At 41.6% G+C, this 17594-nt stretch overlaps 1 protein-coding gene across 1 annotated transcript in view; it reads left to right on the top strand.

The window, feature by feature from the left end:
* Window positions 1-17594, top strand: part of MNMIP1 (manchette microtubule inner protein 1) — a 159328-nt gene that overhangs the window by 95554 nt on the left and 46180 nt on the right. The window contains exon 9 of the mRNA XM_089678986.1: window positions 14183-14281. Coding sequence (XP_089535112.1) covers window positions 14183-14281 — 99 coding nt within the window. The remainder of the gene's footprint in view (window positions 1-14182; window positions 14282-17594) is intronic.

Raw genomic sequence — 17594 nt, 5'->3', positions numbered from 1 at the left:
TGGTGGAATCTGTCCTTTTATCATTGTCTGAAAGTAGGACACAGACAGCAATTTAAAAAAAAGGGTTTTAACCCTTTCTTACTTTATCTAAAAACCAATGTAGTGCCCCTCTATATAGCCAGGGGGAGCTAGTGATTAATTTTTTGTCAGAGGCTGAGTAGTAGCTTGGGTGTAATAGTTAGCAGGGTTAAATTTGGGTCAGGGCTGAGATACTCTGTAGGTCAGTTCCCTGATACCTCCCCCTGCTCTAGAATCTTGGAGAAGATTCTAGAAGCAGGCAGGAGGTTTGGCATGGGACCAGGGCAGCTCTTAAATGGAAATCGAAACAAAAACGAGAAGCGCACCAACCCTGCGCATTACCTCAGTAACCAAAGTTTAATAATAATAACAAATAATAAACTTTGGTTACTGAGGTAATGCGCAAGGTTGGTGCGCTGCTCGTTTTTGTTTCGATTTGCAGTATTGGTTGGGCTTCCCCAGCCTTATTTGGAGCTGCACAACTCTACATGCATTGATGGTCGATCTTTCCAGGTCTGGTTTCATCTATTCTCCATCCGCCTGAGTCCTTGAGCGCAGAAGATTTCGCTTATGATCAGCTCTTAAATGGGACAGAGCCTGCTCAGTAGTAGGAGAGTTCAGGTGAAAGATGGACTGAGAAGGCTGAGGTGCAGGAGCCTGGTAGGTGATACAGTTGGAAAGGGACTCACCTTCAGGCAGTGGCACTGGAGAGGAGGAAAGCTCAGAACTTCATCGGCCCCCTGAGTGAGGACCACCTGTGCAGCAGGGAAGGAGCCAGCCCAGCTGAAGGCCTGAAATCAGCCACCAACCCACCAGCTCATAGGAACAGGACTGAGTGAGAAATCCTACACCCCCTTGGGCAGTTAGGAAGAAAGGAGAACTCTGGTAGGACACTGGCTTTGCTCCTTGCCCTGGACTGTTCAGCTTAAAGTGGTAGACACTGGATCCCCTGCTCAGGTATTCCTTCAGACAGCTGGATAGAGGAGGATTATCTGGGGTCTGGGATGGTACACCAGGAGAGGCTAGAGTGCTCTCCAGGAAGAGAATTATGCTGTGTAAAGACGTGTACATAGTTCCAGGAAGTTGTCCTCAGTTGCAGTTCCCTTGGGCATCCCATACATCCCTACCCCATCCAAGTTCTAATTGTAGTGCTACAACAACAAAAAAAAAAATTTTGGTTTTAGATATACTTTAAAGGAAATGAGTGCTAGGACAAAAACATAGACTGATGTAGCTGACTCCTCCTTATAAAAATGTTAAATGACTGTAATGTTTTATGTGTAACTAACACAGAGTAGTTCTGCAAAGACAAGGAGCTCTAGCATCACTAGTTCAAATCAAATCAGAGACTGAACACATTGACGGCAAAGAATTAGCTTGACTGCCAGCCAACAAGCATTTTCAGAAGTTTGTGACAGTAGTGGACTATACCTTCCAGTACAGATTCCCAATATGTTCCTTTTCATTAAGGTAGTCTATATATTTAAGAAGATTGCCAACACAATACAAAGGTCCAGAAAATGCACTTGCACCATTTTTGACACAATCCAGAGTAGTGTGGTACCATGTGTTTAAGGTGCATTGGGGAAGCATTACTTTCAGACGTTGCGGTGCCATTCAAAATCAAAGGCACCTTTAGGCCTGGTTCACACCTATACATGTTGCCAAGTCACACACAAGATAAGTGCTGCAACCCTCATAACTTATTCCAGAAGGAGTATAGATCTCACCATTCGACTCCTGCGGTCTCCATCCGCTGAACCAATAAGTCAATCATATAGGATCGGCAACAAGGTGAGGATGAATTTGAATGCAGAGTATACAAAACATTCCAGAAGACAAGCAACACTAATGCGTTTCAGTCAAACAAGACCTTGCTCATACTCTATGATGTCTATTGTTACCTAATAGGTTGTCACAATCCCTTAGATGGGATTTGGACATGCATCTTGGTTGATATTCATGGTTCTGTGTATTATCTTTCCTCCTGTCATTGCCTTTTTTTATGAAACTTTTTTTTAGCATTCACTACAAGTTTTGATTAAGTGTCATATTCATATTTATATTTATGGTTGCTATTTTATATTGTTTTGCTTTTGGTGTATTTTTTTATATTGTGACAGATATGTAGGTCTCATTGACTAAGCACATGGATCAGTTAGTGGTGGTCACTCTTTCTTTTTCATTGGATGTAACAGATGATGGCTATCTTCAATGATTGGCCCTTAAGGGAGTGATAGACCACTATATAATGGTGTGCTGCACTACAAATAACTAACTATGAGTAAGGTCTTGTTTGACTAAAATGTGTTAGTGTTGCTTGTCTTCTTGGGCGTTTTTATACTCTGCATTCAAATAAAGTCTCTACAGTTCATCCTCACCTTGTTGCCGATCCCATATGATTGACTTATACGTGTTGCGATTGATGCATTTTTCCAGCGTGTTTTGTGTTTTTTAACATGCACTTCTGATGTGGTTTGCATTTTTTTCTTCCAATAGGAATGGGAGTGTGACTTTGAAATGACTTTACACTCTCTGGTACTCAAAGTTGCATCAAAGTAGTGCAGAAACCTTTTTAAAGTTGCAGCAACTTTGAAAAGGTTCCTGCACTACTTTGGTGCAACTTTGATACAACTTTACACTCCCTGGCACTTAATATCACATCAAAGTAGTGCAGAAACATTTTCAGTCGCTGCAACTTTGAAAGTGTTCCTGCACTACTTTATTGTGACTTGAGTACCAGAGAGTGTGAAGTTGCATCAAAATCACATTACAGTCGGCTTCAACACTTTACTATTGGCCACAAAAAGCATCCAAAATGCATTAAAAAAATGCAACACTTGCATTTTTGGTAGCATCCATTTAAGTCTATTGCACCAAAAACACAACTTGCTGCAGGAGAAAAAGTCCCTGACCCTTTCCAAAAACACAGAAAAAGGCAGGAAAAGCACAGATATGAATGTGTTCAATAGAAAACCATGTTAAATGGACTGTAGTGTGTTTCTGCAAAAAGCCCTAAAAAAATGCATTGGTGTGAACCAGGCCTTATTGTATTAAGACCTTTATACTGCTCCTCTGATACACAGAGGATTGCTTTTCAGAGGGTTGTAGAGCAACGGCTTCCAGATTTTTGGGAGGCAGTGCTGCTGCATCCTGAATCCCCCCCTTTTTCAGCTGAAGGGGGATTTTGCATTTAAATACTGTGCCACAACCAAGAGTTTGACATGTAGTTCCTATTAGCATATGTTTGCCATGGCATGTGTACAAGCACCTCCCATTGCTATGGTAAATTTTAGGTGTGCGGTCGGGAGGTGGTAAAAACGTGGATCAACCACCTGATTTACTGCCACTTTTTCTATCCATGACATTTAGGCCTAATTCAGGTAAAGTGAGGTGCCATGCATTATGGTAATACATTTAAAAGGAACATGTTAACACAACACATACTGTATATGTGGAGTCAGCCCTAAATATTGCCTTATTACTCTTGGTCCAAGGGTTGCTAACTATACCAGTAATAGAGTATATTTGAACTCATAAATGAGACCATTTGTAAATGCCGTAAGGGGGCGTCAGTGTTGACACCAGTACGGATGCAAACATACCAAGAGTGTCTTTTCTACAGGATGAGAAATAGAAATACATTCAGAAAATGTGTGTATAAAATTATGTATACATTGAAATATTGAAATGATTACAAACAACACATTCAGATTGAACTTTTTTTGGAAAACATCATTTTTTCTGTTTAAAGATGTGAGATGTTCACATGTCCCAGGAGACTGCGGGACCAATTTGAAAGCACAAAACATCTTGTGCATGTGTGTGAAACAGCAGGAAATCCCAGCCATCTTCCCACAGTCAAGATGGCAGGGCCAGGGACCCAAAGACTGGAGAAGAACCAGCCTGTGTGAAGATAGCACTGGATCCATGCATTCTATGAATGAAGATGAAAAACCTTCTCTGTGCAGCATCCCCCAGCCTTCCCTAATACTCACCTAAGCCCCCTCTCAATCCAGCAATGTGCACTGAGCTCATAACTCAGCTATCCCAAGACTCTCTCTTCTCATTGGCTGAGACAGAACGAAAGCTATTGGCTCCCACTGCTGTCAATCACAGCCCGTGGCCAACGAGAAGAGGGGGGGGGGCAGGGCCAAGCCATGGCTCCATGTGTGAATGAACACACGGAACAGTGGGTGTCCCCATAGCAAACTGCTTGCTGTGGGGGCATCTGACAGGAGGGAGGGGCCAGGAGCGCCAGCGGGGGACCTGAGATGAGGAGGATTCGGGCTGCTCTGTGCAATACCACTGTACAGAGCAGGTAAGTATAGACATGTTTGTTATTTTTTCTTTAAAAAAATAAGCCTTTAGAATCACTTTAACCCCCTTGAATTCTTTTTTGTGTAATCCTAAAGAAGAGGGTGTACTCAAGGAGAACCACAGATATAAATCACCTGAGGGAACACATCATGAACATATGTGCTCAAATTGACGAAAATGTGGAGTTACTGCATTGGGTTTACAGTGGGGCAAAAAAGTATTTAGTCAGCCACCAATTGTGCAAGTTCTCCCACTTAAAAAGATGAGAGAAGCCTGTAATTGGCATCATAGGTAGACCTCAACTATGAGAGACAAAATGAGAAAAAAAATCCAGACAATCATATTGGCTGATTTGGAAAGAATTTATTTGCAAATTATGGTGGAAAATAAGTATTTGGTCAATATCAAAAGTTCATCTCAATACTTTGTTATATATCCTTTGTTGGCAATGACAGAGGTCAAACGTTTCCTGTAAGTCTTCACAAGGTTGGCACACACTGTTGCTGGTATTTTGGCCCATTCCTCCATGCAGATCTCCTCTAGAGCAGTGATGTTTTGGGGCTGTCGCTGGGCAACACGGACTTTCAACTCCCTCCAAAGGTTTTCTATGGGGTTGAAATCTGGAGACTGGCTAGGCCACTCCAGGACCTTGAAATGCTTCTTACGAAGCCACTCCTTCATTGCCAGGGTGGTATGTTTGGGATCATTGTCATGTTGGAAGACCCAGCCACGTTTCATCTACAATGCCCTTGCTGATGGAAGGAGGTTTGCACTCAAAATTTCACGATACATGGCCCCATTCATGCTGTCCTGTACATGGATCAGTCGTCCTGGTCCCTTTGTGGAGAAACAGCCCCAAAGCATGATGTTGCCACCTCCATGCTTCACAGTAGGTATGGTGTTCATTGGATGCAACTCAGCATTCTCTTTCCTCCAAACACGACGAGTTGTGTTTCTATCAAACAGTTCTATTTTGGTTTCATCTGACCATAAGACATTCTCCAAATCCTCTTCTGGATCATCCAAATGCTCTCTAGCACACTTCAGAGGGGCCCGGACATTTACTGGCTTAAGCAGGGGGACACGTCTGGCACTGCAGGATCTGAGTCCCTGGCAGCGTAGTGTGTTACTGATGGTAGCCTTTGTTATGTTGGTCCCAGCTCTCTGCAGGTCATTCACTAGGTCCCCCCGTGTGGTCCTGGGATTTTTGCTCACCATTCTTGTGATCATTTGACCCCACGGGGTGAGATCTTGCGTGGAGCCCCAGATCGAGGAAGATTATCAGTGGTCTTGTATGTCTTCCATTTTCTAATTATTTCTCCCACAGTTGATTTGTTCACACCAAGCTGCTTGCCTATTGCAGATTCAGTCTTCCCAGCCTGGTGCAGGTCTACAATTTTGTTTCTGGTGTCCTTCGACAGCTCTTTGGTCTTCACCATAGTGGAGTTTGGAGTGTGACTGTTTGAGGTCGTGGACAGGTGTCTTTTATACTGATAACAAGTTCAAACAGGTGCCATTGATACAGGTAATGAGTGCAGGACAGAGGAGCCTCTTAAAGAAGAAGGTACAGGTCTGTGAGAGCCAGAAACCTTGCTTGTTTGTAGGTGACCAAATACTTATTTTCCACCATAATTTGCAAATAAATTTTTTCCTAATCAGCCAATGTGATTGTCTGGATTTCTTTTCTCATTTTGTCTCTCATAGTTGAGGTCTACCTATGATGCCAATTACAGGCCTCTCTCATCTTTTTAAGTGGGAGAACTTGCACAATTGTTGGCTGACTAAATACTTTTTTTCCCCACTGTATGTGAATCATGCAAAGCGCATGTGTCCAGATTTTAGGGACACCCTGTAGTCAGCAGCTACAAATACTGTAGCTGCTAGTTTTTCCATTCAATAGGTTTTTATGTAATGTTATTAAACAACACTTACAAGCAGACAAAGCCTACAAAAATACAATTTTAGCCGTTTAGAGGATAAAAAAAGACCAGTTGCCTAGTAGGATGTTGTAAGCCTGGTCATTCAACAAAGTAAGTTTTTGGGTTGCTGTGAGATGGAAAGACCCGTCACTCTACGGAGCATAGAGAATACCCTGTTCCAAAAGCCCCTGATTTTTGGGTATTCACACCATATATGAAGCATAGAACTCCACCAGCAAGCACCCTCTAACACAATCTGGAGCTGCTAACCTTTAATAAAAGGACTCTTACCAGTCCAAGGATCCAATGCTGTTCTCACCTAGATGGGTTCTTCACCGGTCATCAACCAGTCAGTGTTGATGTGGGAATCCCTACCTTAACTCCATTTTGTTCTCCAGGGGCGCGGGGAGCCATCACTACTGGGAGAACACAGTGATTGTTGCTGGCTGCTATAGCCACTGACAATAATCAAATGTAAAAATCCAATATGCTGGCTGTACACAAGTCAATCGATGGATCAGCCTGCCCACAGATTCTCAGCTTTTCCCTGCTGAACGAGCCGAGATTTGAACCATCTATGGCCAGCTTAATTTTAGGTTGTCACCAAGAACAGGAATAGAGGGGAAATCTTCCAATTGGGATGCTAGCTCTGGTGATCCTGGTGACAACCAGGGATTCCCTCATTTTGAAGGGACTTTCTCTTACTTCCTGATTTGGCTTTGGGACAAGAAGTGAAGGGAAATCTCCCCAGTGGTATACAGCTGGCAAAAGAACTGACAGAAGCAATGTCCTTCCCTTACTCTACCCAAAATAAAAAAAAAAATCTTTTGTCTTTAGGTAGAAGGGCAGGAGATCTGAAGCTATGATGGCTTTATATGCTATCACTTTTATTTAATAAATACAATTTTAATATTTAATAAATGTAGTACTAGTTAGTATAACATTTAAATAAAACAAACATGCACTTATGTTAAAATGACATGTTTACAATCAACATATTCATTTTTAAGCCATATTCCTATTTCCCTTTGTTCACACCAGCCCTTGACACATTTGAGTTTAGTGTTAAAGATGCATAAATATACCACTTTAGGTACACACAGTTAACTAAATATTATTTCACAAACAGCCCCCTTTGGAAGTGCATGCAGTAAATACATACATTAACATTGGCTTTCGGGTAGTGGGGCATAGGCTTTTTTCAGCTATTGCTTTTGTTGCTCTGAATGGGCTGTCAGACTGAATTTTCTGTGAGCCACGTGTGACCCGTAGGCCATAGTTTGGAAATCTGGGCTTTAGAATATATGATTGTCTTCAAAGCTCTTCCTTTTATTTTATGTAAGATCCGACATTACATCAGAGTCCCCATCAAAGTCTGACCTTGCATCAGAGTCCCCATCAAAGTCGAACCTTACATCAGAGTCCCCATCAAAGTCCGACCTTACATAGTAGTCCTCATCACAGTCCCCTCTTATATCAGATGACCAGATAAAATCTTGCAGTGGGCCACGTGTGACCTGCTGGCCATAGTTTGAAAATTTGTGCATTAGAATACATGATTGTCTTCAAAGCTCTTCTTTTTAGGTTTTGTAGGGTCCAACCTTACATCAGAGTCCTCATCAAAGTCTGACCTTACATCAGAGACTCCTTCAGTGTCCTACTTTACATCAGAGTCCCCATCAATGTCTGACCTTACATCATCGTCCCCATAAAAGTACTACCTTACATCAGAGTCCCCATCAGAGTTCCCTTTTACATCAGAGGGCCAGATAAAATCTTACAGTGGGCCATGATTTTCCTGCCGGCCAGAGTTTGAAGATCCGTTCTTTAGAATACATGGTGGTCTCCAAAGCACTGCTTTTTATTTTTTGTAAGGTCCAACCTTACATCAGAGTCCCCATCAAAGTCTGACCTTACATCAGAGACCCCTTCAGTGTCCTACTTTACATCAGAGTCCCCATCAAGGTCCGACCTTACATCATAGTCCCCATCTAAGCCCTACCTTACATCAGAGTCCCCTCGTACGTTAGAGGGCCAGATTCAATACATGATTGTCTTCAAAGCTCTTCTTTTTATTTTTTGTAAGGTCCAACCTTTACATCAGAATCCCCTTCAACGTCCCACTTTACATCAGAATACCCATCAAGGTCCGACTTTACATCATAGTCTCCATCAAATTCTTACCTTACGTCAGAGTCCCCATCAAGGTCCGACCTTACAACAAAGTCCCCAATAAAGTCTGACCTTGCATCATAATCCCCACCAAAATCCAACCTTACATCATAGTCCCTGTCAGAGTCCCCTCCTACATCAGACGGCCAGATAAAATCTTGCAATAGGCCACGTGTCACCTGCGGGCCATAGTTTGGAAATCCGTGCTTTAGGATATATGATTGTCTTCAAAGCTCTTCTTTCTATTTTTTTTTCACAGCTGGTGTTATCACCCTTTCACACCTGCCCTTGACCCCCTTGCGTTCAGTGTTAAAGATGCATAAATATCCCACTTTAGGTACTCACAGTTAACTAAATATTATTTCACAAACAGCCCCCTTTGGAAGTGCATACAGTAAATGCGTACATTAACCCCTTGACGCCGACGTAACACAAATATGCGGCCTCACGGACCTGGGCTTTTTTCCGTGGGGCCGCATATTTGCGTACCTGTCTTTGTGTTGGGAGCGCGCCCCTCAGCGCGCTCCCAGCACCGAGACCGCGGTGTCACTGAGAGCACCGGGTCCCGTTCTAACGATCGGGACCCGGGACTCCCGGTTCCGGGTCACATCATCGCTGTGATAGCCTCTGATTGGCTATCACAGTGATCAGTCACTGTGCAGCCCGGCCCCCTTGTTTTTTTTCTCTCTCTCTCTCTATGAATGGAGAAGAGAGATACATTGTATCTCTCGAACTCCTGTCAGAGAGAAGGAAAAAAAAAAGTTTGTAAAAAAAAAAAAAAAAAAAGATAAATAAATAAATATTAAAAAAATAAAAGAAAAAATAAAAAAAAATACCTAGATCAAGGTTTGATCTAGTTCAGTGCCAGGGTTAGTGTTTAGGTCAGGGTCAAGGTCAAAGGTCAGGGTCAAGGTCAAAGGTCAGGGTCAAAAGTCAAGGTCAGGATTTAAAAAAAATTGGTATCAGTGTCAGTTAATCTTAATGTCAGTGTCAGTTAGTGTCAGTGTGTTTTAGGTAAAAAAAAAAAAAAAAAAGACAAAAACAAAATGCGCACTATGGTTTCTGGGCTGTACTAAGGGTACAAACAACAAATAACATACACATATATGGTATCGCTGCGATCGTCAAGAGCTGGAGAATTTATTTTGGGTTTCTCTTTGGTGGTAGGTTATGGTCATAACAAGAAACACATAGCTAAATTAAAATAAAAGGATTTTTTTTACTATTTTTGGCCAGTTTTCCTTTGATAATAAAAAAAAAATCAGGAGATATCCATTACCATTTACCACCAAATGAAAGCCCAATTTGTCCTGAAAAAATCAAGGTATAATCCACCTGGATGTGCAAAGTAGTTGTGATGATATGTACGGTTTTGCTATCACATGTCAACGGTGCAGAATTGTGCTTAGGCATTTAGATTTGTTTTACCCTTAGGCGTGAAGGGGTTAACATTGGCTTTTGAGTAGTGGGGCATAGGCCTTTTTCAGCCATTGCTTTTGTTGCTCTGAATGGGCTGTCAAACTAAATTTTCTGTTGGCCACGTGTGACCCGTAGGCCATAGTTTGGAATACATGACATACTTTAGAATACATGATTCTTTAAAACGCTTCTTTTTTTTTTTCTCTAAGGTCCAACTTTTCATCAGAGTCCCCATAAAATTCGGACCTTACATCAGAGTCCCCATCAATGTCTGACATTACATCATAGTCCCCATAAAGTACTACCTTACATCAGAGTCCCCATCAGAGTGAGAGCCAGATAAAATCTTACAGTGGGACATGATTTTCCTGCCGGCCAGAGTTTGAAGATCCGTTCTTTAGAATACATGGTGGTCTCCAAAGCACTGCTTTTTATTTTTTGTAAGGTCCAACCTTACATCAGAGTCCCCATCAAAGTCCAACCTTACATCATAGTCCCCAACAAAATCCGACTTTGCATCGTAGCCCCTATCAGAGTCTCCTCTTACATCAGATGGCCAGATAAAATCTTGCAGTGGGCTATGTGTGGCCTACCGGCCATAGTTTGGAGATCTGTGCTTTAGAATACATGATTGTCTTCAAAGCTTTTATTTTTATTTTTTGTAAGATCTGACCTTACATCAGAGTCCCCATCAAAGTCATACCTTACATCAGAGTCCCCATCAAAGTCATACCTTACATCAGAGTCCCTATCAATGTTTAACCTTACGTTAAAGTTCCCATCAAAGTCCGACCTGACATCAAAGTCCCCATCAAAGTCTGACCTTACATCTTAGTCCCCATCAAAATCCAGCCTTACATCATATTCCCCATCAGAGTCTCCTCTTACATCAGACGGCCAGATGAAATCTTGCAGTAGGTCACGCATGACCTTGGGCGGACTGACCACTCATGGGGCCCCTGGGCAATAGGGGATCATGGGGCCCCTGTGTCCTTGCCCAAACTCAAAAAAGCCTATGAAAAAGGTACCAGGGGCATCTCATGGGGCCCCCTACTGACCCTGGGCCCTCTGGCACAGCCCGAGTTTCCAAATGGTCAGTCCGCCCCTGCGCATGACCTGCGGTCCATAGTTTGGAAATCTGTGCTTTAGAATATATGATTGTCTTCAAAGCTCTTCATTCTATTTTTTTTTACAGTTGCTGAACACCAGCCCTTGACACATTTGAGTTTAGTGTTAAAGATGCATAAATATGCTGCTTTTGGTACACACAGCTAACTAAATATTATTTCACAAAGTCCCCTTTGGATGTGCATACAGTAAATGCATACATTAACATTGGCTTTCGGGTAGTGGGGCATAGGCTTTATTCAGCCAGTGCGTTTGTTGCTCTGAATGGGCTGTCAAACTGAATTTTCTTCTAAGGTCTCTATGATACATTTTTTGCTTCATGTGACAATGGGATATATAGATACATTATTTCATTTGACAGCTGTTGTCAGGAGAATCCTTTTACTCTAGACCAGTGGTGGGCAACCTTTTTTTTCAACTGAGCCAAATCTCGCCAAAACCATGATTGAAATTTATTTTGAGAGCCACATTTTTAAAACTGAAAATACATCTCCCATATAGTAATTCATCCCCCATAGTAATTCATCCCCCATATAGTAATTCATCCCCCATAGTGTAATTCATCCCCCATAGTAATTCATCCCCCATAGTAATTCATCCCCCATATAGTAATTCATCCCCCATATAGTAATTCATCCCCCATAGTAATTCATCCCCCATATAGTAATTCATCCCCCATAGCAATTCATCCCCCGTATAGTATTTCATCCCTCGTATAGTATTTCATCCCCCGTATAGTATTTCATCCCCCATATAGTATTTCATCCCCCATATAGTATTTCATCCCTCATATAGTATTTCATCCCTCATATAGTATTTCATCCCCCATATAGTAATTCATCCCTCATATAGTATTTCATCCCTCATATAGTATTTCATCCCTCATATAGTATTTCATCCCCCCATATAGTATTTCATCCCTCATATAGTATTTCATCCCCCCATATAGTATTTCATCCCTCATATAGTATTTCATCCCCCCATATAGTATTTCATCCCTCATATAGTAATTCATCCCTCATATAGTATTTCATCCCCCCATATAGTATTTCATCCCTCATATAGTAATTCATCCCTCATATAGTATTTCATCCCCCCATATAGTATTTCATCCCCCCATATAGTATTTCATCCCTCATATAGTAATTCATCCCTCATATAGTATTTCATCCCCCCATATAGTATTTCATCCCCCCATATAGTATTTCATCCCCCCATATAGTATTTCATCCCTCATATAGTATTTCATCCCTCATATAGTAATTCATCCCTCATATAGTATTTCATCCCTCATATAGTATTTCATCCCTCATATAGTATTTCATCCCCCATATAGTATTTCATCCCCCCATATAGTATTTCATCCCCTCATATAGTATTTCATCCCTCATATAGTAATTCATCCCTCATATAGTATTTCATCCCTCATATAGTATTTCATCCCTCATAAAGTAATTCATCCCTCATATAGTAATTCATCCCCCATATAGTATTTCATCCCTCATATAGTATTTCATCCCCCCATATAGTATTTCATCCCTCATATAGTAATTCATCCCCCCATATAGTATTTCATCCCCCCATATAGTATTTCATCCCTCATATAGTAATTCATCCCTCATATAGTAATTCATCCCTCATATAGTATTTCATCCCTCATATAGTATTTCATCCCCCCATATAGTATTTCATCCCCCCATATAGTATTTCATCCCTCATAAAGTAATTCATCCCTCATATAGTATTTCATCCCCCACAGTACTATTCCCCCCCCCCTTCTAGTAAGCCAAGTCCCCCGTGTCAATTCACTTACCTTTTGCGTTCCTCTCGCTGTCTTCCCGCGCCGTTCGGGTCTTCAGGGCGGACTGTGAGAGGAGCCTAGCTCCCCTCCCCTCACGTTCGGCACGCTGCCCCGCCTACACACATCCTGACAGCCACATCCGCAGGCTGGATTAAAAGGTCCGCGCGGACTTTTGGGGCTGCCAACCGAGAGGAGGCAGGGGAGCGGCCGACCGAGAGGAGGGAGGGGAGCAGGCGCCCGGCACACAGAAGAGCCGCATTAGACTGGGTAAAGAGCCGCATGTGGCTCGCGAGCCGCGGCTTGCCGACCACTGCTCTAGACAAATACTCTGCTGGGAGCATTTATGCAGCTTCCGGAGCTGTTCTGTGTCTTGTGTGCCGGACAATACTGATTATTCACTGCATTTACAGATCATAAGTGTTTGGTTTATCAGCAGCACTTTAGGCTGCCTAAGGATCTATGTTTAGACACTCTAGGGGTTATTTACTAAAACTGGAGAATGCAAAATCTGGTGCAACTATGCATAGAAACCAATTACAGAAATCATGCCTGTTTTTTAATGCAGTTCTGCCTGAGGGCCCAAAGATCAAGGGCATCCAATATTGCATTTCGACCTTGTCCCTTGCTCACTGAGATTTTTCCAGATTCTCAGAATTTTCTGATATTAGGTACTGTAGATGATGATATACACAGGGGCATCCCTAGGGTTGGTGTCACCCGGTGCGATAACACTCGGTGACACCCCATCCGACGATCCCCGCAGAATGGATCGAATCTGCCGATTGAGTTGCACCAGATTCTGAGTCCACCAGTTTTAGTGAATCCCCCACATATGGCAAGCTATGTGATTTCTGTTTAAACAAGTGGAATGGAACAGTTTGATACAGTTGAAGAGATTGGGCATTGGGTATCCTGTCACACTGCCTCTATACATCTACACTAGCCCTCACACTCTAATAACTATTAACTTATGAGCAACCAAAGTCTGTGTAAATAGCAGGTTCACTGTTTTAAAAGGTCTGCACAATCTTGTTATGGGGTATTACAAAAGGTTGATATAAAGACATGTTCAGGTATTTATACTAGATTATTATTATTACTAATATAGTACAGGATTTATATAGTGCTAGCAGTTTGTGCAGCTCTTTACAAAGTGAGGTATATGTAGAAATACATTGATGCTTTTTTAATTAAAAAAAAACAACAAAATCTTAACTTAAGCATAGCTTTTTTATAATTGTCTGTAGTTTTGCATGGTTTATTATTATCTGCTTATATGTATGTCAGTTTAACCCTGTTTTTACCTTACTCTGGATCTTACAGATATGCTGAATACCTTGTATGAATTCATCAGTGGTGTATTATAAACCTCAGAGCTGAACTATGTTGTGGTTATGTCCTGCAGGAGACAGAAGATGAGGGCTGGTGGAAAGGAGAACTAAATGGAAAAACTGGCTTATTTCCAGATAACTTTGTAATATTATTGCCTCCCAAGTCTCAAATTGTAAGTATCTGCATTGTAAATTATTACTATTATTATACAAGATTTATATAGCGCCAACAGTTTGCTCAGCGCTTTACAATATAACGGGAGACAATACAGTTCAATACAAGAGGGTTAGGAATGGAGGGCCCCTGCTCCTTGGAGCTTAAATGGTGCATGGGCTATGCTGATTGTAGCATGCATACTATTTTAGGATTGCTTTACCTAAATATGATTGTGATGATGATGATGATGATATTGGTAACCATTTCTAGAAAGTTGTTTTAAGCTTTAAAGTGCAACTTTAGTCAGAAAATTAAGTCCTGCTATATCACTTCAATCTGGTCCCTTTTGCAGGTATACAGTGGGTATAAAAAGTCTACATACCACTGTTAAAATGCCAGGTTTCTGTGATTTAAAAACATGAGACAAAGATAAATCTTTTCAGCACTTTTTCCACCTTTAATGTGACCTATACACTGTACAACTCAATTGAAAACAAACTGAAATCTTTTAGGGGGGTAAAGTAAACATAAAATACTAAAATAATGTGGTTGCATAAGTGTGCACACCCTCTTATAACTGGGGATGTAGCTGTGTTCAGAAATAAGCAATCACATTCAAAATCATGTTAAATATGAGCCAGTACATACCTGCCATCATTTAAAGTGCCTCTGATTAACCCCAAATAAAGTTCAACTGTTTTAGTAGGTCTTTCCTCACATTTTCTTAGTCACATCCTACAGCAAAAGCCATTTCCCTCAGAGAGCTTCCAAAGCATCAGAGGGATCTCTTTGTTAAAAGGTATCAGTCAGGAGAAGGGTACAAGAGAATTTCCAAGGCATTAGATATACCATGGAACACAGTGAAAACAGTCATCATCAAGTGGAGAAAATACGTGACAGTGACATTACCAAGAACTGGACGTCCCTCCAAAATTGATGAAAAGACTAGAAGAAAACTGGTCTGGGAGGCTGCCAAGAGGCCTACAGCAACATTAAAGGAGCTGCAGGAATATCTGGCAAGTACTGGGTGTGTGGTACATGTGACAACAATCTCCTGTATTCTTCATATGTCTGGGCTATGGGGTAGCGTGGCAAGACAGAAGCCTTTTCTTATGAAGAAAAATGTCCAAGCCTGGTTAAATTTTGCAAAAACACATCTGAAGTCTCCCAAAAAAAAGCATGTGGGAAAATGTGTTATGGTCTTATGAAACCAAGGTTGAACTTTTTGGCCATAATTCCAAGAGATATGTTTGGCGCAAGAACAACACTGCACATCACCAAAAGAACACCATACCCACAGTGAAGCATGGTGGTGGTAGCATCATGCTTTGGGGCTGTTTTTCTTCAGCTGGAACTGGGCCCTTAGTCAAGGAAGAAGGATTTATGAACAGTTCCAAATACCAGTCAATATTGGCACAAAACCTTGCGGCTTCTGCTAGAAAGTTGAACATGAAGAGGAACTTCATCTTTCAGCATGACAATGACCCAAAGCATACATCCAAATCAATAAAGAAATGGCTTCACCATAAGAAGATTAAAGTTTTGGAATGGCCCTGCCAGAGCCCAGACCTGAATCCAATCGAAAATCTGTGGGGTGATCTGAAGAGGGCTGTGCACAGGAGATGCCCTCGCAATCTGACAGATTTGGAGTGTTTTTGCAAGGAAGAGTGGGCAAATATTGCCGAGTCAAGATGTGCCATGCTGATAAACTCATACCCAAAAAGACTGAGTGCTGTAATAAAATCAAAAGGTGCTTCAACAAAGTATTAGTTTAAGGGTGTGCACACTTATGCAACCATATTATTTTAGTTCTTTATTTTTACTTCCCTCCACCTTTTTTACATCACAGAAACCTGACATTTTATCAGGGTTGTGTAGACTTTTTACATCCACTGTAGCTATATAAAACATTAATATTAAGTTACTATACTGTTTAAAATCCAGTAATGCACTGTCTCAGTCTGCTTTGCACATGCTCAGTTGCTCAATTTTTTGGCACTGCTGAAAATGTAGAGGCTGATCTACTCACAGCCTAAAGATTTACTAATGCACATGCAGTCTCAAGAGTCTCAAAATGGAAGTCTCAAGAAAAAAGAAATAAGAACAATGCTGGGGGCAACATACAGCACACAATTATTTGGTAGCATAATCATTAATGTGGAATGCATTTCCTTACTAAGAACATTATTTTTTATCAAGTTGTTATGGATAAAGTTCTGCTTTAAAAGCCGTTATTGTTGAATTTGCAACAAAACATAAGAGGGGTTGATTTACTAAAGGGAAATAGGCTGTTTCCTTTCCATTTGTAATAAGTGAACAAGCTTTTCGCTGTGCATTTGCTGCACCCATCCACTGTCTATGATGGAGAGAAGATAGTCAGCATAACAGCTGAAGAGCTTACATTTTGAGGGAAGGCTAGTGATGATGGGCCTGGTTGGTTCTACAGTAACTGGTTTTCTTTCTAGTATAAAAAAGAGAGAAGGGTTAAAACCTCTCATTTTTTTCTGTCTGGGATTCATTGGTAAGATTTCCTTTTATTTCCTGTTACAGAAAGTTTTGGGAATTTTCTTTTTAGAATGTTGTTACTGAAACAATTGTGTAAATAAAATTCAATAAAATTGGCTACTAATATACTTAAAGCAGAGCTCCAGTCATACCTAAAAGTTTTTTACAAAAACTGTAGTTGCTGACTTTTAAAAAAACAGCCACTCACCTGTCCCACGATCCAATGGGGTACTCACCGGTTTCACTGGCTGTCCTTGCTCCCCCCCGCCGGCATCCGCAGTGGGCACCCAGCTGTGACAGCTTGTGGCTTCACACCCGGGTGCCCACTTTTGGGACCTGTCACATGTCCGAGAAGGCTGCGGGGAAGGAGCGAGGACAACTTACGCTTTTGATCGCTTATGCGGTCGCAACGGAAGTGGGACTGGGTACCTGTAAAAATCAAGTACCTGCTCCCTTCCCCTGCCCCCCCCCCCCCAATGTACCAATTCCTTTAAAGACGTGTTGAGAAATGTTGTATTGTCATTCCAATGGATGTGTATAATAGTATATTTCACATACACAGGGGCGGACTGACCATTTGGAAACTCGGGCACTGCCCAAGGGCCCGGGTTCAGTAGGGGGCCCCATGAGATGCCCCTGGTACCTTTTTCATAGGCTTTTTTGAGTTTGGGCAGGGACACAGGGGCCCCATGATCCCCTATTGCCCGGGGGCCCCATGAGTTGTCAGTCCGCCCCTGTACATACATAAGGGTTTCGTACTATACTTTTGCTTTCACTACTATGAAAAACTAAGAAACAACAATTCACATCCTGTGTCTGAAAGA

This window comes from Staurois parvus, unplaced genomic scaffold (assembly GCF_062004578.1).
Source record: "Staurois parvus isolate SC_StPar_1 unplaced genomic scaffold, SC_StPar_1.0 ptg000214l, whole genome shotgun sequence".
Taxonomy (NCBI): domain Eukaryota; kingdom Metazoa; phylum Chordata; class Amphibia; order Anura; family Ranidae; genus Staurois; species Staurois parvus.
Note: the sequence above shows the minus strand (reverse complement) of the source record. Positions and strands in the feature narration are given on the sequence as shown.